This window comes from Sphaeramia orbicularis, chromosome 15 (genome assembly GCF_902148855.1).
Source record: "Sphaeramia orbicularis chromosome 15, fSphaOr1.1, whole genome shotgun sequence".
Classification (NCBI taxonomy): Eukaryota; Metazoa; Chordata; class Actinopteri; order Kurtiformes; family Apogonidae; genus Sphaeramia; species Sphaeramia orbicularis.
Window position 1 is genome coordinate 41,850,172 of NC_043971.1, and position 23,049 is coordinate 41,873,220.

The window sequence follows — 23,049 nt, forward strand, 5'->3', positions numbered from 1 at the left end:
CAAGGTGTACTTTAAATAGTGTCTGGTGAGTGCCTTTTCCCCCACAGTTATGAAACTCTAGTGCAACAGGCGTGTTTTTTCAAGACACCTACACCAAATGAAAAGAGACAAATATAAGTGTACTCATAGTTCAGATTCTTTCACTATTGTTTAACCAATTCTATGTTCAAGGTTCACTTTATTGTCATTACATGTAGTATATACACGAAACGAAATCAGCACTCAGGACCAGCAATGTACATGGTAAAAATCCTATAAAATGAATCCTATATTAAAAATAATAACAATAAAATCTGATAATAACAGTAAAACCTAATAATAAATACTGAATAAATATGCATAAATGTGATCATTAGTTTTGGAACTTACAAAAAGGCACACTGCTTTTCACTCATCCATGAGCAGATTTATTAAATGTTTCCACCCCCTTGGCCCACCAAAGGGGGCATTGTTGTCTGCATGTATGTCTGTCCGTCCGTCTGTGACACATCTTGCAAACACTCTAACCCTGGAAAAAAAACAGCTGGAACCTTTAAATTTTTACCACACATACATCATGTATAGAGCTTCAACAAGTTCTGAAATGGGTGATCTTGACATTTTTTGTGTCCTACTTTTCCAAAGTCAAATATCTGAAAACACCATAACTCCACCATAACAGCAGTCTGCCCAGCGGTTACGTGTGGATTCTGAGAAATAGGACAATTTTGTCCCCTGGTGCTGACAAAGTCCTGGCTTAGTAAATGGGGCTGGGACAGTAAGCAGGTTTGGGACCCCGATCCGTCTGGACTGGTCAACTGAAACCACCAGGAAAAGCTGAGGAGGAGGAGGAGTCTGCTTTTTAGTGATGGCTTGGTCATGAACAATCTTAAAGCAGCACAAGATTAGTCAAGATGTGTGGTGGCATTTGTGTGTCAGTCAAAAAAAAAAAAAAAAACAGCTCTCCAAAAAGAGCTGGAATTCCCATCACTAATACTTTTATGTCAATGAAAGGTACTGAACATCTGCGACAGTCAGAGAAAGAATCTGCACTGCAATTTCAACATTTTTCAGGCCATGCTCTGGTTTTCATTCTGTCTTCATTCTGATGTTCCATTTTGATAAATACTACAGTGATAATAGTCAAATTTTATTAGAATTCCCAGTTTTGATCAAATATCATAAAACACTTCAATCTCCATGACACCCCAAATACCTGAGTACACCTGTAGTGAAAGTGCAGTGAAATATGACTAGAATGTTATAGCACGTGGTTCATCTTTATTAAAATACCAGTTACCAAAGTATATAGTTGGTCTTGACATTCAGCATTCATGTGAAATAAATATTTGCTACCTTTCAAAAAGCAGCACCAGTTCACAGTGTGGAGTATGAGGGAACATGTCCACAGGCACAGCTAGAGTTGGAGTAAAAGCCCTTCCTGTCAGTTTCTTCTTTGGGTCAGGAGCACAGCAAAGTTCCCTGAAGTTCCTCATGGCCTCGCCCTCTGGTTTACAGGAAACGTAGACCAGCCTGCGAATTGCGTGTTGGTTTCGTATGGCTCTGATTACACGGTAGTGCAAGCCAGATCGAGCAGGGTTCACCACAGCTGTAAGTTGGTCTGTGGAGCTAAACTGGTTCATGAGGTGAGGAAGCACCACTTCTGCTTTCCCAGGTATAAACTCACAGTTCAGTATGTTGTTAAGTGCTGCATTATGTCTGGCATCTTCCACTGCCTGCTCCACAAGCTCAATGCCAATGATTCTGTCCACTCTGGGAGATGTAGTAATACCAATGGCTCCTGTCCCACAGCACACATCAAGAAGAGTGCCTCCAGTTTTTGTCCTTTCTCCTCCTTTGTCTATGTTTGGTATGCAAAGGTCTCTCACTGTACCGTAGAGCACCTCGGCTGCTGCCTGGTTCACCTGGAAAAAGGCATCGGCAGAGATCCGGAACTTGAAGTCCAAAACCTGTAGATGACAAAACAACACAAGAGTGTAATTGTTCAGACTGAATTGCTACCTCTACCATAATCAATACTCCTTAGTGACACAATTCATTATGGATTTTCCTACTGAGTTCTGGTACTTAATTTTCTGTGTCAAAAACTTTTAGAAAATGATGAAAAATGGGGAAAAATGTCATTCCTAGAACTGAAGCCCATCTTTCACTTCAGTATCTTTAGCACATTTCTTACTTCCACGTTATTTTCATTCTAACCTCAAATTATTATTTTTAGAAACTTTACAACTAGTACTGCTGTCAACTTTCTTCAACAAATGAAACTATGTTTTGCTTTGTTTCTTGCACTACACAATAACTCATTGGCATCTTTGTTTTACAATACTGCACCTGTCTGAAAATTATGCTAGCATCGTTCAAAGTAACTGACAATATCAGAGGCAGAGTATTTAGAATACATTCTTAACTGGAACCTGTTCTCAATTCTTACCCACAGTAGACACCTATCTAATTTTACATTTCCTGTTTATGCATTGCTTACAGGGAGCAGTAGTCATCAGAGATGATGACTGAAAAATAACTGAAGGTATGTGACGTGAAGCAATCTCACTTTGGGCCTGCAGATGACAATTAAGTTAACATTAAATTAAAATAATATTGATGTGTAACATGAAGTATTATTTTAGAACTTCCTGATTTATGAAAAACATTAATTACTTGTCAACATGACAGTTGACAAGTTATAAATTTACTTATTATTAAACCGACATTTAGAGAGTGTTGTTTTCTTCACAACTCATGGTCAGTTTTTGGACTGACTTTCTTCCATTTTCCAAAACCATGAGCAATAAATTTAGCATCACAGTATTTGTTACCACCTTAAAAACAAGCATCTATTCGTAGTTCTTGTTGTACTAAGACTTAAAACGTATTATGAGAGCTGGTCAACATTAGTGGAAAAAATATTTAGTTAAAAATAGAGAGAAATACAAAGGCTTTCACCAATGGCAGCTGACATTTCAGGTTAAGTACTTCAGCTTTGTCTAGTACAAGTGGCATATTGTTATTATTTTTATTACTACTACTACTATTTGACATTGTAATTAGTATATATAAAATCTTTAGTCCTGATGGTGTAAATTACCTTCTCATATATGTACGGTTGTCCATACAGGTGCTGGTAGGGGGATACTTCATGAGTGCATCGAGTCATGGTGTTCTCCTGGAAAAACAGTGAGTCCAGCTGACAAACTGATCCTGGACCAGATGTGAAGTAGTCCACCAAAGCAGCCTTGTGGACTGCCACTTCTTCTGGTGCAAGGGTCTGTGGATGAAAGTAGACTATGGCCATAGTGTGTCCCTGTGTGTTAGTCCTCACTGTGATCTCCCTCCAATGACCACCTGAGTGAAACAGCAGACAGGGCTCCAGGGGGGACATGCGGATGAAGTCCTGATAGCATCGAGCCACCTGTTTGTGCTTCTCAGACATGTTGAGCAGGTGATCTCCATTCACACAGACCACGTTTTTCTCCCTCCATGAGCCAGTGTAAAACCCAACTGTCTTTGGATTTCCATCTACACCTCTGTTAACAGAAAATGAAGACTTGTTGCGGTAGCCATCTCTAACTGGAGAAGGCAGAATATTTAGGACAGGGAAGCTGGTTTTACCTCTCCTGAATGATGGGCACAGATCATCTGAAAGATCCTGGCAGAGCCGTGACAGAATTCTTTCCTGAGCATTTTGCTTGATTTCAAGTTGTTCATCATAACTTAACCTCCACAATGGAGTGACCACATCAGCCAGCCTGTCCTCCCAAGATACATGTTTGGACAAGGAAGATTTTTTTCGACTGTTTCTCCATTGTTTATTAGACTTTGGTTTCCTCTGGTAGGGGAGGATATTGTTGTTGGCTGAAAAAAACGAACGGGTTGTCTTTAAAAAAACAAATATCTTTCGTTTGGTAAACATGACTGACCTGACAGAGAAAGCCATAGAGGTTTTAAAGATGTATAGACAGAAGATGTCGCGTGGTAAAGCTTGAATTAAAAATAATAGTAATAATAAAAACTTAAAGTATAACGAATCAACAAATTATAGTTTACCTAAACTACCGGGTTTATGAAACACATGCTACTCGGTGATTCAAAGGTTGTGCCATGTTATTTGCTAGCCCGTTCCCTACTACGTCATCACTGTGCGTCTTAGGGCAAGTAAACATTTCCGCTGTGTCGCGATGGACTCAAACAAGGACGAAGCGGAGCGATGCATTAAAATTGCCCTAAATGCGATTAGCAACAACCAATCGGACAAAGCACGGAAGTTTTTGGAGAAGGCACAGCGCTTGTTTCCCACAGATCAGGCCAAAAGTACGTCGAATAAACATCTGTTTTAGTGGTAATTTTGTGTGAAAAGGTGGGCCGTCGCTGTGAAACCAAATCAGCTAACGTTAGCACATCGGACTTAACGTTAACGTATACACCAGCTGTCCCTTCATCGACGCTGGTATTTGTAGTCCTTTCAACCCTTAGTTGTAATATCTCTAATTTATTGCGCCCTTGGCTGTGTTAAGTTGTTGCTTGTTTGTAAGAGTCACATTTTATCTTTACTCGTGTCTACACTTCCGTTTCTGGCGTCCTTATTAGGAGCTAACATAAATGGCTAAATATTAGCTCAGCATGCTAGGAGATTATTTTGGAAATATTCAACCAGACTCTTTATTTCCTTCGTTTTTACAGATTTGTTGGAGTCGTTAGGGCAGAATGGAAAGCCTCCGGATACGAACGGCAGTCCCATGAACGGGGACGGACCCACTATGAGGCACCGCGGGCACGCAGAGGAGTCCGATACGTCCGGACAGGGGGCCACAGACTCGGCCAAATCCTACACCGCAGAGCAGCTGGAGGCTGTGAGAAAGTCAGTATGAAAGGGTGTCTACTTCTGTTATCTAAGAGCTGCTTGGAAGTACTACTGTTGTGTCTTAGAGTAAGATAAAGTCCTAATTGGTTATCATGTTTGGTCAGCCGATTATTAGGTTAGTAATAATCCCAAATATTTTCAATAAATCAGTCACTTTTACTTTGACAGGTTACATCCTCCAATGTGAGAAAATTTAATGTTTTGACTTTTCAGTTTTTGGTTGAATAAAACAATTAAGTTTAATGCATCAGATTGGGCTATCAATTAACAACATGCCCTTAGATAAGGATCAGTCAATCTTTATTTATATAGCACTTTTCATACAATGAAGATGTAGCACAAAGTGCTTTACATTTCAATTTAAAAATCAGCACCCCACCCACACACACACACACACACACACACATATACCGCACCACCCATATTACCAGTGCTAATATGTCCAAATACAGCACATATAAAGACTGACTGAGCACGGGAGGACCAGAAAGTAAAAGAGGAGGATAAAGATGATATGGACAAAACTATATATATTTTGACTTGCAACATGTATTTTTTTTGTTGTTGTTGTAAGCTGCAGCCATACAACATGTCACAAAAATGCAAAATAAATATTTAATCCATAGGCTATTTTAAGAAGCTTACAGAGCTACAGTGTCTTTAGGACAGTGATGCTATTTAGATTCAGGTTAAGACGATGATGCAGTTGTAAACAAAAAACACCCAACCTAGTTGTCCTGAAAATGAACTTGTATGGATATAACATTTATACTAAATAGTAAGAACATAGGCCAATGATGATTTGACGTGTACTGTTTTTACACTACTTTTTTAAGTGACAACAAACAATGACCCGTCACAAATGCAATTATGTTTTCCTTAACAGTGTTGTACACATTGGACAGGGTATGTACTCTAATACTTAAATGGCACCGACCAGATTTCTTAAATATATCCAAAAACTGATAAATGCTTGGTATCATCTGATACCAAATGGGGATACCATATATGGGACAAATCTCATCAGTGTTTAAGTGTATTGACAAGAACAGCATGAGTGCATTTTTTTAATTAATTATCTTGTTCAAATATATTTATGTTTTTATATACACGTGCCTTGAATATATAGAAATGCAAATGAGGTACATATTAGATATATATTTTTCCTTTTTGTTAAAAATGCGATATTGAGATTGTGGTGTAAAAGAATCAATCAGGGATGGGTATCAAAATATTTGAACAATACCTAGCGCTTTACATAACAGTGCAAACTTACTATAGTAAGTCATTTCCTCTCTCTCCAAATCCATTCAGTCATTTTCTGTCTGAGCTCATCACCTGTAATTTGTAATTTTGGCCTATCTAACTTATTTACCCTTTAATTATTTTTGGATGAAAGATTTTTGGAGGTAAATGAATAATGAATGATAACTACTGTAAACTAGCTTGAGATGAGGAACATTAATGCTATAAATGACCCAAGATCAAGTGTTCTCTTTAAAATGCTGTGTTTACACTTGTGTTTAGCCCAGTTGAGCTGTAATACACTGACTCTTCTCAAAATATCACCCATTGACAGTTGTTGTTAGTTGATGCTCTGTTGGTGTTGATGTTATTAATAGCTTCTTACTTGGATGTGATAAAAAACACATAGAGATATTGATTTATCATCTGAAAGTCTGCGAATTTTAAAGCAACTTTTAACCCAGATGTCATGTCAAGTTTTATTACATTCTTTGCTGGTAACTTTGGACTTATCTGCTTATTCAAAAAATTGCCTTTCAAAAGTGAATTTATCAGAGCTCATATTACTTTATGCAAATGAAGTGTTTCATTTTCTTCCCCTTTCATCATTCGGTCTTCTAATTCTTTGACCTCTTTTTCATTTTGAAGGATTAAAAGCTGTAAAGATTATTACCAAATTCTTGGAGTGGAGAAGAGCGCCTCTGAGGATGATCTTAAAAAGGCATACAGAAAACTGGCCTTGAAATTCCACCCAGACAAAAATCATGCCCCTGGAGCCACAGAGGCATTTAAAGGTAAATTTAGAGCAATTCCAAGTTAGTGTCCAGAAAACATTTGGCTGTAAGATCACTAAGTGCAGATATCTGTGTGTCCTTCAGCTATAGGAAACGCCTATGCTGTGTTGAGTAATGCTGAGAAACGAAGGCAGTATGATCAGTACGGAGAAGAGAGAACGCACACAACCAGACAGAGACACCACCGTGAGTTTGAAGCAGACATCTCACCTGAAGATCTCTTCAACATGTTCTTTGGTGGAGGCTTCCCATCTAGTAAGTCAATAAGGATATATGTTCGGTTCCATGTTGTCAGTTTCCTGGAGGATTTTTGTTTTAACATGATTTGCTTGACCTGTACGACCTACATGTCCTTCCATGTCATGTCAGTCAGCATTACTTGCTTTTAACATCAGTCTTGCTTTTAAATGTGCTTTTGGGAAGAGTTTTGATCGTGCTGTAATAAAATTACAAAAAGGAAACCAACATGAATCCAAATTAGATTAGATTTGATTCAAATAGATTAGATAGAACTTTATTAATCCCCTGGGCAGAGTTGTCAGGAAACTGAGGTTCCAATAGCAACACAACACCGATTGTATAACTAAAAAAATATTATAAGAAAATAGTAATACTATAACTATAAAAAACAGTAGTGGAAAAAAAAACAAGCAAGTTGGACATTGGAAAGTACTAATTAAAAAACAGCAAAATAACAGAGTAGTAAAACTCATACATAATAAATAACTATTTTGTGTGTGTGTGTGTATAAATATAGTTTGATAATCACAGGATAAAAGTTATAATAAAGCGATGACAGTAATAGTTGTCATATCAACGATATATGGGTAATAAGCAATATAAGTATGTAAGTAATAATAATGATAATAATAAGAAGCAATAAGAAAAATAAATTGACAACAACTACAACAAACAAAAACATTGCACACTAGAAATCACTAATGCAAACTGTGCAGCCTGGTAAATATTTCCTTCAGTCTGTATTCATACTGGGTACATCACCAACGTCTAGCTCCAGTTTGACGTGCTCAACATTAACAATATGTAACTTTCAGACTTTGCCTTCCCTACGTATCTTTTGTGCTTCTTTTGCCAGTAATGACATGAGATCAGTCTTAAAGCCAATTTTTTATTAAATCTGTAAAACCCCAGTGATAGCCTAAGTATCACAAATCCGTTAGTCTTTCCGTGATTACTCACCTGAATCACTTCCTTGAGGGTGAGCAACTTCTAAGTTTACTCCATCACAAGTAGTCCATTTGTTTACATACCAAATCGATATGTCACTAGGACCTTTTCGTAAATTTTGTTGTGAAGTTCATTGTTGGAATAGGAATTCCACACAGCCACAGTATAGCCGCAGGAACAACAAAATGGAAATTGCTTCATTGCTTCTTGCTGCTGCAGCTGTAGCTGTGTGGAATTCTGAAAAGACCAGAGTGACAGTTTGGTTTTGGTTTGGTATGTAAACAAACGGACTGCTTGTAATGGAGTCAAATTTGAAGTCGTTCACCGTGAGGGGAGTGATTCAGGTGCATAATCACGGAAAGACTAACAGATTCATGGTGCTTAGGCCATCACTCCGGTTTTGCAGATCTGATGAAAAATTGGTGACGAGCGTCATACGCTGCTTTAAGGTATACTCATAATGGTCTTAAAATTGAATCTAATGTATAGAAATCTGTAGAGACCCTGAGTAAGAAGTGGAACATTGTTTGGCCTCATATCTCTGGAAGAACCACTTCCTCATCTGTATTTTCTTATTTTTCTTTAGGTAATGTACATGTTTACAGAAATGGAAGAATGCACTTTGCCCATCAGAATAGGCAAGAAAGAAGAGAACAACAGAGAGACGTGAGTTGTTTTTGTTATGATGCACGAGTTCCCTACCAGCAGATGTGCTTAATTGCATATTATAACACATATAATATTGATGTGTGTGTTTTTTCCTCTGAAAAGGGTGGTCTGGCTCTGTTCGTCCAACTGATGCCCATCCTAATCCTCATCATCGTTTCTGCTCTCAGCCAGATGATGGTGACCCAGCCTCCGTATAGCCTTAGCTACCGGCCGTAAGTATCCAGTCATTCATTGAGCCCATACACAACGCTTTCATTCACCTTGTTGTCTCGCTCTAAAACTCCCTTCATGTCTCTGCACCAGGTCAGCGGGACATATTCACAAAAGGCATACAGCAAACCTCAAGGTATCTTACTATGTGGGGGACCGCTTCAATGAAGAATATTCTGGAAACAACCTGAAGAATGTTGAGAGAAGTGTAGAAGAGGACTATATCTCCAACCTTAGAAACAACTGCTGGAAGGAGAAACAGCAGAGTATGTTTTTGAAAGCACACATCATTTAGTCTCTCTATGAATACACAGAATTATGGATCCTCTGTTCCCATGTACAGCATTAAATAACATTAAAATTAGAGATGCAATGATTGCAAAATTTTAGCCGGTATTTTAAGCTGATGTTTAAAATATCTGTTGAGCTGATCCAGTGGTTGATCCAGTGATCCCAGTCCTGGTGTTATTTTCGGTTTGTTCTTTAGTTTTGACCCCTCTGCCAACTTCTGGCCAAGGGGGTATTATAATAAATTTGTCATCTGTCTATGTCCTTTCAATGACATAATCACATTATCTGAAGAATGCATTGAAATATCTGCACCAAATTTACACTGTGGATGTATCTTGACATGGAGCAGAAGCCTGTTGAAAATAGGTGACTTTGACCTACTTTTCAAAGTCCAGTGGCCTTGTGCAGTTATAATATCTGAATACTTTCAAATATAAATGTGTATGTAATTTGTTTTGCACAAAGACAATCTAATCTAAATTATAGGGCAGTAACTTTCAACAGAATCTTACACTGTATTTGGCCGAGGGGGATTAAAAGTGCACAGCATGTTATGTTTGTCATCTATTCCCTTCTTTGTGTAATGAAAACATCATTAAAGTAAAATAACCCATCTGTTTTCAGGCTTTCAGGCATCTGTCTTTCAGGCTTTCAATACATTGTTAGTGAGCAAAAATGTAAACAAAAGCTTATGAAACAATCTGTGATGAGACGACAGATAAATATCAGCCTCTGCCATCAGTAAAGTAATATCTTGAAGTCAAAAACAAAATATGATTAAAAAATAGTTTCCTTTATGAAAGTTACATAGTGTACATGTTCCAGTATCAATATCCAACAATAGTAGTGCAAAGAGGATGTTTGACAGGAGTAAATGAAAACACAACACACTGTGTTTTTGTTGAGCAGAAAATTCTCAAGACAACACACTAATCAAAAAGTAACAAGTCAATTAATTGAATTACTTCAATACACCACCCAGCAAAACCCCCTTATTGTTAAACTGGTGAAGCTGTGCATCTGTAGTTAAAACAGATAAACAAATTTTAGTGCAGTATACGTCTATTCTTAAAAGTTTCTCCAGTAATGGATTGAGGCTCACTGTACTCAACTGTTCTATTTTCTTCCTGTTGTTATTTCAGAGGAAGGCTTACTGTATCGCGCTCGGTATTTTGGGGATTCAGAACTGTACCAAAGGGCACAGAGGATGGGGACTCCAAGCTGTTCCAGATTATCTGAGATTCAGGTCATACTGGACGGCTAGAAACCACTTGCACACATATGATGGGTAAGTCGCCACAAATGTCACAGTAACCGTAGTATATTGGTGCTATTGTTTCCTCTCTGTCAAGTCCAAGGTCCCCCTTTAGTGTTTTTTTTTTCCCTTTTATCACTGATACCTCCGCTGGTCTGTTCAGCACACACTAAATGTTTTTTGGTTGCCTCTTGACCTTCAGCCTGCTGAGTCTGTATAAACATTAACATGGAAGTAATCCATCACAGCTGGCATCAAGTTATCTTTATTTTTGTCACTGGCTGTGAAACCTTGCAAGTGAGGTCTGACACATAATCTTACCAGTCAGCTGAGTCTCAGATGTCTGAGTTTCCAACAAGCACTAAGATATGTCACTACACCTCTTATAACTACATGACCACACCATTATACAAACCTAACCAATACCTGTTAATCTGCTTTTTTTTCTATTTTTTATTTTATCAAACATTAATTGGTGGATACAGGGATGGCGTTATCATTCTGGAGTAATTGACACCTATTGTTCCCTACAGGTTATGATGAGATGAGTGAAAACACTTCAGATATGTTATTGAAATAAGTTCTTAGTTATAGGCTGAAACATGCAAACTGTCCGTATTTTATTGCTTTTTTTTTGTTCTGCAGATACTGAGCATTGCATAAAAGGAATCAGTGATTAGAATAGTGTTAGATTTTTTCTGGTGTCTGTGTGTTTTTAGGGATCCCATAAAGGGGGGATGTGGACTTTAAATGTCTTTTTAAGGCCCTAATCTGACATTTTAAAACAGCATGTTATAGAAATAATTTTAGGTTGATGATAATGTAGAATTTAAATATTATATGTTTTAAAGTTGAATTAAGTTTTTCTTTTGTCTTGACAAGGTCTCATTTTATGTCCCTCATTTTATTTATTATCAAACACTGAGGCTTTTATTCTGATACTTGATATTTTATAGAATCTGGGATGTACTGTTACTTTCTTCTTATTACAAAGCATTTTTTTTTTTTTTTATTGTGTGTAATGAATGAATAAGTCTTTACTGCATGTAGAATCACTGTCACATAACTTCTTTTATTTTTATATTTTCGCAGGTTCATCGGTACTTGAATCTAATTAGAAGAGATCTGTAGGAGCCCACTCAAATTGGAGCATATTACTGCAGCAAACCAAGAGAATCAGAAATGCCTTACACGCAGTGGGCAGCAGACCTCATCAGGGAACCTCTCTGCAACTCCGTGTAGATTGACTTCCTGTAGAACTGTGAGAAGCTTGAGTTGACTGCTGACATTTTCTTACTCTAGTGTCTTCAGGATCGTGGCGTCACGGTGGAAAAGTAAGAGCATATTGTAGTTGTTTTATTTCAACAGCGTGACAAAGCTGCTAAGATTAGCTTTTTCTGTCCCCGTCTTTTTTTTTTCTCTCTCCTGAATTTTTTTGAGAAACCTCATGGCCTTCTCATTGACAGATGTCTGAGCCACTCACAAGGAAAGTGTGTAATTTTTATAGTTCTTACCAATGTAAATATTCATTTTACTTTTAACAGTGCAGGGTTTATGGAGTTAATATCATTTATTATAATGTTATTATGTGGATTTGCTTGTAGCCTGTTGGATTATAAGTATCAAGATTCATTGCACAAATAAAAGTAAATCATATTTATTAAATTAACATGCTAAAATTGTATGACATTTCTTTGAATTAAATTTGTCAGATTAATGATTTGTGTATATTTTCTGTTTTACTCACACAGAGGGCTTTTTTAAAGGGGAGCTGATATAATATAATGTAAATGCACATGCATGTGTTAACCCTTAAAGACCTAGAACTCATTTTGTGGTGACTATTTATTTAGTGTTTACCTGTACAGGGTGTCCGTAAAGTCTTGAATAGAGAAATCTGTGGAAATTATTACAAAATGAAAAGTAGATGTTGAAGTTTTTTGCCTCATTTAATACACCTCTATATGGTCACCATTATTTGCAGGAAGCACATCAAGAGGGTACTGGATTTCTTGCCATGTTGGCTGTATCATAGCCTCATCAATGGTGTCAATGGCATCAGTGATCTTTAGCTTCAGGTCATTTATGTCCAGTATCTTTGTTCGATACACGATATCTTTAGCATAACCCCATAGAAAGAAATCCAAGGGAGTGATATCTGGTGAATGAAGTGTCCAGGGAATTGGACCATCCCTTCCAGTCCACCGGTCTGCAAATGTTGGATTTAGGAACCCACCAACATGCAGTCCCTAGTGTGTTGGTGCACCATGTACCTGAAAAATGATGTTTGGTTGAAGGTCATCCAGTTGCGTTGACACCTATTCAGTCAAAAAGTCAAGGTCAACATTTGTAGTAATTGATGTCGCATTGAAGAAAAGGAACCAATGATTTGATTGAACATGATTAAAACCTTTGATAACCACTGAGTACATAGAACAATGTGATTAACATATCTAATCAACTGCTTTTGTAATACATTTTTAAATTCTTGAGAGAATTTGTGGATGCTATTTGATTTACTAATTATTTAGATGTTCATTTAGAAAAAGTCCCTTTCTCAGCAAAGTATACCATTAACTGAACATAAAAACATTCATCCACAGTCACTCTCGTTTATCAAACTCCATGGATTTTATTGGAGAATCAATGTTGCAGTATTTCCACATTGACTAGGGAGCCACTGAGCATCCAAATGGGTCATATCTAATGCTCTTGATGAGCTGAAAAACTGCATTTTACCTGAATTATTTAAATGCATTGACAAGATTAGCAGTTCAAAATGACTACTTTTGGATCAGTAGATGCTTTTGTTTGCCAGTGCTTGATGCTCGATGGCCGGCCGAAGTTGAAATAGTCATATAAAAGTAATGTGTTTATGTTGAAAGCTAGAAAATGCCAAAAGGGGTTAACTGAACAGTTTGAAGTACAGGCTTAGGAATGAACATGGGACACAGGAAACACCTCTGACATACAAAAAAGCATGAAATGGCAGTTTCATGCTAAATTAAATACATTTAATTGGAAAAAATGATAATAGGGAATTAACAGGAAGCCTGTCAGACACTTACATTTTTAAGATTTTTTGGGTTTATGGTTAAACCCTGCATTTCAGACATATTTTTCTTATTCAAGCATTGAAGATACATTTAAAGATTAAAGCTGGAGAACAAATGCCACAATTTCTTCCTTCTACAGCTCTCCCCTTGGTCCAAATCAAATGACTGATGTGTTTTATGGGGAAATGTAAAGCCTTTTTTCTGTTTTTATGATGAGTTCCTGAATAGAGTAGTAGACTGAACAGTGATTGATAATTACAGTTGTGAATCACATATTTATCCCCCTCTACTGTTCTAAAAACACCATGAGTAGACAAAGCTTCCTTTCATGGGGTCAATTTTCTCCAGCCTGAAAAAGGGGAGTCTAGAGACAAAGGTTTGATTTTTGTTTCAGCTAAAACCATTTGAATTACAACATAAAATAAGGTCATTATTGGAAAATATCAAGCACTGTAGCTTTAACTTTGAGTATATACAGTATGTGACCCTGTGCAGTGAAAGGATTTATGTAGGAATATGGTTACACAGGTCTACAATTTATTGGACAGGATCAGCTTAAGAGATAAAATGTGCTAAATCTTACATACTTGAATAAAATTAATATGAAAACAAAGGGCAAAAGTGCAGTGGGCTATGGTTTTAAAGGTATGCTGTATGATAAAGTGTTAGTCCATACATAGTTTCATTTATGTAATGTATAAATTTTCCACTACAATGTGAAAAGTGAATGTATTCTAATGTGCAATGTTGTGAAGTTGGAGGTCACAGACAAATTTGGCTTTAATGTAAAACCCATTATCATTAATTCATAGAATTTCATATTTTGATCAAATACTGCATCTTAAACTTTAGCCAATAAGTGCTTGAGACTTCATTTCTTTATTTACCTCCAGAGTAAAAGTAGTCTGGAGGCATGCATAGACAGGTGTTAGTGAGTCAAGGTTTTTTTGGGGTTTTTTTTCTTCACAGATAACTGCAAGTATAAAGTAAGGTTCATTGATTTGTTTATACATGAGAGGCAAACACAGAAGAGCTTTACTCACTTTGACTAAATAAATTAATAATTTAAGATAGATTAATGAAATCTGATAAAATAACACAAATTAAGACTCTGTCATGAATTCTAAAGACTAATATTTATAAAACTCCAAATCAAGATACTTCAAGATTTCTTTTACTTTCAGCCTTTGATCTTGGGCCTCTCAGACATAAGATTTAAGAGAAGATTTAAAAAGCAGTTTGACTGTAGCTCATACGAGTAAAACTGATGTGTATATTCTTTGAGATTATACACCAGCAAACAGGAACCACCGTACTAATAATGATATACACTGTTAGAAGTCACTGGAGAACAGAGGAACACATAAAACACAGCTTATAAAAAAATAATTTATTTGTTCATGTCTTTGAAGGCGTTAAATATACAAAACTTGTGTAATATTTGACTATCAAATACAAGTGCCATCCACATATGGGTGTGCTTTCACCTTCATAGCAAAGACTGAGTCTTCACTGTGGAATCACCTTCTAATAGGTGAGTAGCTGCCATCAGACACATTTCCAAACAAAAACTGGGAAATGTATGCATTCCACCATACATAGAGACAGGACTGTTTCTTTACAGTGCCATTCTACATCTTTGTTGGACACAAGTGCAATTGTAACCCTCCAGTTCAAATGAGTCCATCGGTGCTTGTTCAGTAGCACTCCTCAATCAGAGCCCCCCCTGAACAATACAGCTTCCTCTTGATGGCCCTGAAGCTCCTACTCAATTTCAGAGAAGACTGGTGTCTGACAGGCTTCTGCGGGGAACTGCTTCCCGATAAAAGCTTCTGAACTTTGGGCCACAGTCCACCAGACTCCACCCTCAGCACCAGAGTCACCTGAAAAGTGGGGACCAGAGTGGCGTCCACTGCTATTTGATCCACAGTGTATAATGAGTCCTGGTCCCCTCTGTCCACACACAGGTCTATGAGTGCTCCTCTGAGGCCACAGGGCTCGCTGGCAGCCAAATGGAGCAGTTCTTGGCTGATACTGTGCAGGAGGCAGTCAGGTAGTATGAGTTTGGAGCAGTCGAGGATGTGTGAGGCATCGCTGAGGCTTTGTGTGATGGTGGCTTCAACATCTGCAGCCAGAGCCTCCTCCAGGGGATAAAAGAAGTCACTGCTCTCAGACTCTGATAGGGACACATCTGCTATGGAACCTAAAACAGAAACACGAACATAAAATTAAGTTTCTCTGCAAAAATCAAACACTCAAATGTGTTTTTGAACAATTCATTACAAACACAGATCATGAGTGTAACCCCCTGCCTCCTTTTCCACTTTAATTTTATATATTTTAACAAGGGTAAATAAAATGCAACTAAAATCTATTTTGCATGGACCACTCCATAACAAAAGACAAAAGCTTAGTGGATCACTTACCAGTCTCAGAGCTGCTGTAGTGGTGGTCTGCAGGGTCCCTGTGGTTGAGCCCCTTCAGCTCCACCAGCCTGTGCAGAAGGCTGCCCCAGGACTGCCGGTTCGACCCCCGGTCCTCCGTAGGGGATGGAGGAAAGCTGCCGTTCAGAGAGTTGTTACAAGCGAAGAGCATGTTTTAAAAGAAAAGTCTAAGTGTCCACCAAAGAAAAGAAAAAGTGCTATGGTGTCTTTCTACAGTGGTCTCCCTGTGCCAGACCAGCTGGGAAACACAACCTGTAACAATGGAACAAAGCATTAAATACTCCAGGCCACACGCCCCACCCACTGGATTTCTCAGCCAATGAGATTTGAGCTCACGTACCCAGCTCTAAATTCTGCCTGGTAACATGTTGGCCCTTTGATGAAGCGTGGCCCCTGAACTGACACAGCAGGCGTGCCTTTCCAAGCCCCTAAAAGTTAAGTTGTGTTTTTAACCTCATTTTTATCAATTATTTAGCCATCAAATATTACAGTAAACACCTACAAAGTGATTGGTTTACTACGTTGAGTCATCAAACAGCACAGTCTGAAGACACGCCCCTTCAGTTTTACGATAGACAGAAATGATGCAAGTGCGGATGGATTTAGTCACATTCCTCAGAGCTGCTCACACTGACACGTTCCGCACGTAGACCGCATCTTCCCCATCAAACTAAAAGACAGGAATGTGAGTGTTTACCATACGAATTAGAACTTTTACCACTCCACTGAATTCATACACGTCCACAAAGCTTCAGTACGTGTTGAGAGCCTATTGTCATGTATGAACTACCGCAGACAGTTAACAACAGTTAAGCTAACTTTATTAGGCTAAAGGCTATTATTAGCTTGTTGTGAAGAAGCTGTGAATATTTAAACTACATGAGGTAAACAGTCACACAGAGCTTCTGTTGTTTCTGTGTCCCTACATGAGTTGAGGGTTGTTGGAGTGTAGCGTTTAAAGGCTAAGAGTTTCAATTAACTTAATCCTTGCTGTGATTTGCTAGTACATTTGCTAGTTTCCAGATGGTAAAATGCTAATAGAGTTAATTAAGTTAGTAGCAGTGACAGAGATCAGACACAAAAACTAAACCTTTTCTTTTTTGGAGTCCTGATATGAGACACGTCTACATTTAGTCATATTAACCATCCGACGTCACAGCCTCTCTCTGTTGCCTAAGATCGATAAGTCATCATCTTTTTTCCCTTGAAGGAACAAAACAAGCTTATTACTAAAGAATAATATCAGCGTCAGCCTACAATTATACAGTCAGTGTTATTTTCCATACAATGTATTGTCCTATTAAATGTTTTTTACTAATATCAGATATTTTAGAATATTTATTTAACTCAACTCTTAGTTTTTGTGCATTTGTGATTAACTAAACTGTGCAATTTATGCCACACAGTGTGATTCAGCAGGTTTGGACAAATGTATGCAGGCAATAGTAAACTTTTGAATCACACTTTAAGTGGAAAACTTCCAGAGAATTTGATTTGTGAATAGAAATTACTGGAAATACTTTATTGGACAGCTCACAATGTGCAGCATATGTACTTCTGAGTTATGGTATATTTATTTAGTACTGTAGGGTACTCGTACCAGTGCTACAGATACAGACACTAGGAAACAAAAAGTAAAGGTAAAGGAGTAAAGGGGGAACAACACAGGATCTCACAAACATATTCACTGAAAGTACTTTTTTTTAACTACTAGTGACCTGTTGAAATAACACAGGGTATGTATTACCTTCTGAGTGAAAATCTGGTCATTATCAAATAGAAACCCAGTGGGGGGTGGATTCTCTCTCAGTTTCACTCTGCATAAATTACCAAATTTTTTGTTCAATAGGTCATACATAATCTGTATTTTTGAAATATGTACCCAGTAGTTGAAAATACCTACAGTGTACATTCACTGTAAAATCCCAACTTCTTTCCCCATTTTTTCCATTAGATTTGTTCTCCACTGCCTACAAATAGGTACTGGTCTGGTACCCGTTACTACAACATAAATAAACTGTAACACAGGAGTATATACAGTGTAATTTTCAGGCTGTAAAAAAAAAAAAAAGCGTTTCCATGATTTGAATTCATATGAAACATTCCTGTATGAATGTTAAGACTTCTATTGTGATGATTGTCCTAAATTTTGTAATATACCAAATGGCCACATGGTGGCCTCAGTGCAACGCTCTCTGATAGTAAAACACAACATGGAAGGATGCTGTGTCGTGCAGCAAACCTTTTTTGTTAAGCATGTTTTCATGTACAATATGGATGCTTGAGTGCTCTCGTTATTTTGGGTGCACTGAGCACACAGTCTGTAACACAAAACAATGTACATTTGACGGAAAAACACTTTACTGGTCATGAGTGATTTGTTGTTCTTTTTCTTTATTGCACTCTGCATATGAATGAGGAGCCTCTCACATTAAAAGGCCTCAAGGTTCTTCACTACACACTGTTTAGGCTGAAGCATTATTTGTGCCATGTCATGGAAAAGAAAGGAAAATGGAAATGAGGAAATAAAGCGTGAAATGAGCGGTGTTTTACAATTCAAACAGGCCTAAGAGTGCTGTTAGGGTAGCAGCCTCTGGCCATGTTCTTATTCATGTGCACTAAATTCACCAAAAGGATTGTTAAGTATGGATTTTTTTGGTTTGTGGAATAAATTGCTTTAATCAGAAGTACACAAGAAGGAAACCTGTAGTTTTAGGTTTTTTAAATTCAAAGATTGAAAGTGAAATGACTCAGGTTATCACTGTGTAATTGCTGAATCAGTTAGGGAGTTCTTAAGTGGAGGGTATAAACTTTTTGCATAAATGAGCTCTGATGCTCCAACTTGACATACTCTGAATTTGCATGTGTTGTTAACTAATTCAGTCACTGTTGTGTTTGTGCTGCTCTGTTGCCATAGCAACAACAAGCTGTTGTGAGCGAGCTCCACAAATGCTGAGAGGACTAAAATGTTTAGTGTAAACAACCCTTGAGATTTCATTGTTGGTCCTGACATGCAAAGTGGGTCGGTGTCCACAGAGTTGACATGATGATTCCAGATGAAGATGAAGCCACCAAATGTCCCAGTATTCATGCTGTGAGTCGTGTATCATCCCAAACCTGTGTTTATCCTAAAAGCCTTTAGGTCTGACAGGACGGTGTCAGTGTTTTCCTTTGTGCGCCTGCGTCGCCTAAAGTTGGAGTCGGGACAGGGTTCCATTTAGTTTTTGATTTATTGCTGGAGGAAGCAGAAACAGACCTGCACTCTCAAGGGGAGCAATGCAAACTGTGATGTTTGGCGAGTTTTGCTGAGATCCACTCTTCTTTATCAAAGCATTAACACTTTACACGCCAATTTCAAATACACGTCTCCCGATAAAATAATTGAGTGCTAGATCAAACAATGTTTAATACTAACTTACAGTATATTTTAAAGTAACATTTAATTATTTACCCAAATTATCATAAGAAAAAACACTTATTACTATATCATAGTCAATCTATCCTAATAACTGACTAATTGCATGATATTTGTGGAAGTGTTGTCCAGTTTGTGGACAATATCTTTTTGGTTTTCAGCTGCATTACTGACAGTGGCGGCTGGTCAGTTTTTTTTTTTTTTGGTGGGGGGCAGTATCCACATCAGTTTTCAGCTGCACTGTATCCACATATCACCACAAGGGTACACCCAAATACATGCACAACTATTTTAAAATATTAATTTAAATTAAAATAAAAATACACAATATCTGTTTTCTGTCATGTATTTTTATATGTAAATTTCACCCATCTATCTTTCAAACATGTAAATTTTTCTATGACTCTATTGTTAAAGTCAGACGTGTCTCTGACAAGTGTCTTTCCAACTGATAGTATGGACAATGTGTTTAGACCAGCGATGAAGGTAGTGTGAGTAGATCACTTGGTTTTGAAAGAACAGAAAATCAACATGAGGGCTAAAGCATATCGCTGTTACTACTCATGCCAGGAATTGATCCTGCACCTCTCAGCATTGAAGATCGTTGTGATCACCACTGATCTATCCAGCTGTTTACTCATGGACCAGTAGTATTACTTATAGACCTATTCGCTGATTTCATTTCTGAGGAAGGTCTTGATTCTTCTTGGGATGTGACATTTACTCCTGTGGGTGGTGCTGGGGTGCAAAAAATTGCTCCCCAAGGTACTCCTATCGCTTTTAATGGAGGGGGGGGTCTACTGCACACAGGCCATTTATAACAAAGCTGTATGGAGTTCTATGGAGTTCTGGGGCCGCACCCCAACGGGAAACTTGACTGAACTGACTTGACTGTTCATTAAACCACCAAAAACATTTTTAAACTACACTTAAATACAGATTATACACAGTACTCATGGGCTGTATCATGTTCAGCTTGTTTATTTAAATATGAATGTTTTTGTCAAATTATTTTAGGTGATTCCTATCATGTTCTTCTTCATGTGAGACAGGTGGGGCAGTGCCCTAGTGCCCTCTATTGATGAGCCTCCACTGATTAGTGATTGTAACCTGGGATTATCGGCATGCAGGCAAACAAACAATACACTAGCATGAAATGTGGACAGTGTGTTTGACATTGTAACTGTGTGTATTTGTGCAAGTCTTACATTTCATTATTAACTAACTTTAAACTCTCTTGCTTTCTCTTAATAGAGGAGGCAAATTATTTGTGATTTGACATGTTAACTCCAGGTAACAAGATTATTTGTAATATCCACTTTGCTTTTTCTACGTGTGAGAACAAGCCTTATTACTGATATTGATTGAACATCATTAGTCAGCCAAACTGCACTGCTAAGCAATAGGTGCAGGAGCAGAGAAAGCCAATGCATATGTGATGGAGTGTAGCCACATGACAGCATACAGAAGAAAAAGATGCTGATCATTATTATTTATAAGTACTCTTACCGTGACTTGTCGCTGAGTGAAGCTATCTCTCATTTTAGAACTATATGCATTATTTAACACTGCTGCCTATCTTATGTGTTTTGTGTTTAGTTTTGAATTAAACACAAGGCTGTGGGCTGTTGTTAGCTCTCTGTAAACCTTAAATCATTCTGCATATTAACTGTTTTAAAGATGCAGCATATGGACTCTTAAAACACCTGGTAATATACACAGCCCAGCCAAAAAAAGTTACCACATTGATTTAAAGTACATACTATATGGACAAAAGCATTCAGACACGGTGAATTCAGTGTTTCTTTTCTAACAGGGGTCTGTGGTACAAAACAATGACAAATATCATAATATAGTTTCATATTGTGATAAATATCAGTGCATTGCATCGCTTAGTTTTGTTTAAATTATCTTTGCTTCCACAATGCCTCAGAGATGGTTTTTACTTAATTTCTCTCAACATTGATTTTTTTGTTTGTTTGTTTTATCCATGACTGTGATTTTGAATGTAAAGAATACCATTCCAATACCACTGTTCTCTACCACAACTAACCATCTTCTTTCTTCACATCTCACCTAGAAAGAAAAATCTCCCATTAAACATTGAGGAAATATTGATGTTTAGAAACTATATGGACAAAAATATTGGAACACATCCTGGCTACAGCTCCTAAAATGTCCTGTTCATGCTGATTTCAGATATAAGCATTAGGGTGGTCCAAAAAATTTTTTTAAGATTCTCTGGATTAGAACCCTGCATTGGGTTCCATATCTGGCCAAATTACTTCGGTCCAAATTTTATGCAAATTAATTAATATTTAGAGGTTGCACAAAACACGTGAAGCTTGCTCTACGTATATACTATAACATAACTAGCCAAATGAATAAGGCATATTAGAATAATTTGTAATTTTATTCTCAAAATCAAACTGCAACTCGCATAAAAATGTTACTTAGAAAGTCCAGCAACCACTGTTGCTTTATTGAAATTACAAAAAATGTTCCTGTGTTCTTTGACAACTTGGAGCAAGTACTGTTTCTGATCTTCATTTTTTGTTTGGCTACAGTTGAAGTCTTGAATAAGCTTCAGCCCTCTTTCAGCAACATCATTGACAACTTTTCTGGAATGCACAATTTTAGCAGAGTTCTGAAAGTCTTCATCATCAGCCCAGTTTCCTGGAGGAATTCTGAAGAATGTTTGTGGCAGATCCAACGTTTCAAAGAAACGCATCGTGCTGGTGGTGACAAAATCACTGATCTGCTTCCCTTCATAATCTGCTTGATTAAGGGCATCACAACGGTTTAGTGGAATCTCTGAACCTTCATTTTCCATAATGTTGTGAACCATCAGCTGCTTCTGCTCTTGTTTCACACTGGAGTCGAAGAATGCCAGGCCAACCAATTCTTCACTCAAGTAAGTACCACAGATGTCAGTGGCCTTACTTCATACATATATTGCTAGATGAAGCACTAAAACCTTGGTCTTGATAGTACTGCTGCTTCTCTTAGCAGGTCAGCTCGGCTATGCTGAAAATGCGAAATTAGTCAATTTCCAGGAAACTTCCAGCAACTTGTGCAACCTCCATAACATCTCCTTTTTCTTCCAAATTTTTTCCTAAATCATTTTTTGAATGCCAAAACCTAATGCAGGGTTCTAATTGAGGTTATCTGAAACTTTATTTTTTACCATGATTGTTGGACCACCCTAATAAGCATCAATATTTTCCTAAAGTTTAATGGGAGATTTTGCTTCCTAAGTGAGATGTGAAGTAGATGGTTAGTTTATTTACAGTCAGAGCATGAAAAATATTTTTGAAATTTAGAGGTAGAACATTTAAAATCATAGTCATGGATAAAAAAAAAAAAAAAAATCAGTGTTGAAAGAAATTAGGTTAAACCACCTCTGAGGCATTTTGGAAGCGAAGATAGCAATTTAAATATTTATATTTAAACTGTATTATTATATATTATCTATGTAGCTTAGACCCCTGTTAGAAAAGAAACACTTGAATTCAACATGTCCCAATACTTTTGTCCATATAGTGTAGGTGATCCTTCCGTTGTATAGTTACTGCAGTGATTAATATGTTTTAGTTTGAAACACCTTCTTTACCCCTAATTCAT

General features: G+C 37.4%; 3 protein-coding genes across 4 annotated transcripts; 1 reads left to right on the forward strand and 2 right to left on the reverse strand.

Moving 5' to 3' along the window:
• Positions 1-350: 350 nt before the first annotated feature.
• trmt2b (tRNA methyltransferase 2B) lies at positions 351-4,167 on the reverse strand. 2 transcript variants are annotated; one of them, XM_030156078.1, is made up of 3 exons: positions 3,610-3,722; positions 3,086-3,524; positions 351-1,949 (listed from the first exon to the last, which is right to left on the reverse strand). In XM_030156078.1, the coding sequence occupies exons 2-3, from the start codon at positions 3,428-3,430 to the stop codon at positions 1,332-1,334; spliced, it is 963 nt and encodes a 320-aa protein (XP_030011938.1). In that variant the 5' UTR covers positions 3,431-3,524; positions 3,610-3,722; the 3' UTR covers positions 351-1,331. The 2 variants fall into 2 exon arrangements, with proteins under 2 accessions (XP_030011938.1, XP_030011937.1); XM_030156077.1 differs by having other exon boundaries at positions 352-1,949; positions 3,086-4,167.
• dnajb12a (DnaJ heat shock protein family (Hsp40) member B12a) lies at positions 4,151-12,228 on the forward strand. Its single transcript, XM_030156079.1, has 9 exons — positions 4,151-4,308; positions 4,678-4,855; positions 6,752-6,897; positions 6,982-7,152; positions 8,672-8,751; positions 8,857-8,966; positions 9,058-9,230; positions 10,398-10,543; positions 11,603-12,228. The coding sequence occupies exons 1-8, from the start codon at positions 4,176-4,178 to the stop codon at positions 10,517-10,519; spliced, it is 1,113 nt and encodes a 370-aa protein (XP_030011939.1). The 5' UTR covers positions 4,151-4,175; the 3' UTR covers positions 10,520-10,543; positions 11,603-12,228.
• Positions 12,229-14,935: 2,707 nt separating this feature from the next.
• On the reverse strand, positions 14,936-16,256 carry LOC115434247 (DNA damage-inducible transcript 4 protein-like). Its single transcript, XM_030156089.1, has 2 exons — positions 15,993-16,256; positions 14,936-15,769 (listed from the first exon to the last, which is right to left on the reverse strand). Exons 1-2 carry the CDS (start codon positions 16,159-16,161, stop codon positions 15,264-15,266), a joined length of 675 nt encoding a protein of 224 aa, XP_030011949.1. The 5' UTR covers positions 16,162-16,256; the 3' UTR covers positions 14,936-15,263.
• Positions 16,257-23,049: the final 6,793 nt, after the last annotated feature.

Excerpts from the sequence above, each read along its gene's own strand:
- trmt2b (XM_030156077.1), bottom strand. The coding sequence starts at position 3,934 with ATGGCTTTCTCTGTCAGGTCAGTCATGTTTACCAAACGAAAGATATTT. Across the intron at positions 1,950-3,085 it reads AACCGTACATATATGAGAAG|GTTTTGGACTTCAAGTTCCG; the intron begins GTAATTTACACC and ends TGTCATCTACAG.
- dnajb12a (XM_030156079.1), top strand. The coding sequence starts at position 4,176 with ATGGACTCAAACAAGGACGAAGCGGAGCGATGCATTAAAATTGCCCTA. Across the intron at positions 8,752-8,856 it reads GAAGAGAACAACAGAGAGAC|GGTGGTCTGGCTCTGTTCGT; the intron begins GTGAGTTGTTTT and ends TCCTCTGAAAAG. Across the intron at positions 9,231-10,397 it reads CTGGAAGGAGAAACAGCAGA|AGGAAGGCTTACTGTATCGC; the intron begins GTATGTTTTTGA and ends TTGTTATTTCAG.
- LOC115434247 (XM_030156089.1), bottom strand. The coding sequence starts at position 16,161 with ATGCTCTTCGCTTGTAACAACTCTCTGAACGGCAGCTTTCCTCCATCC. Across the intron at positions 15,770-15,992 it reads CTACAGCAGCTCTGAGACTG|GTTCCATAGCAGATGTGTCC; the intron begins GTAAGTGATCCA and ends TTTCTGTTTTAG.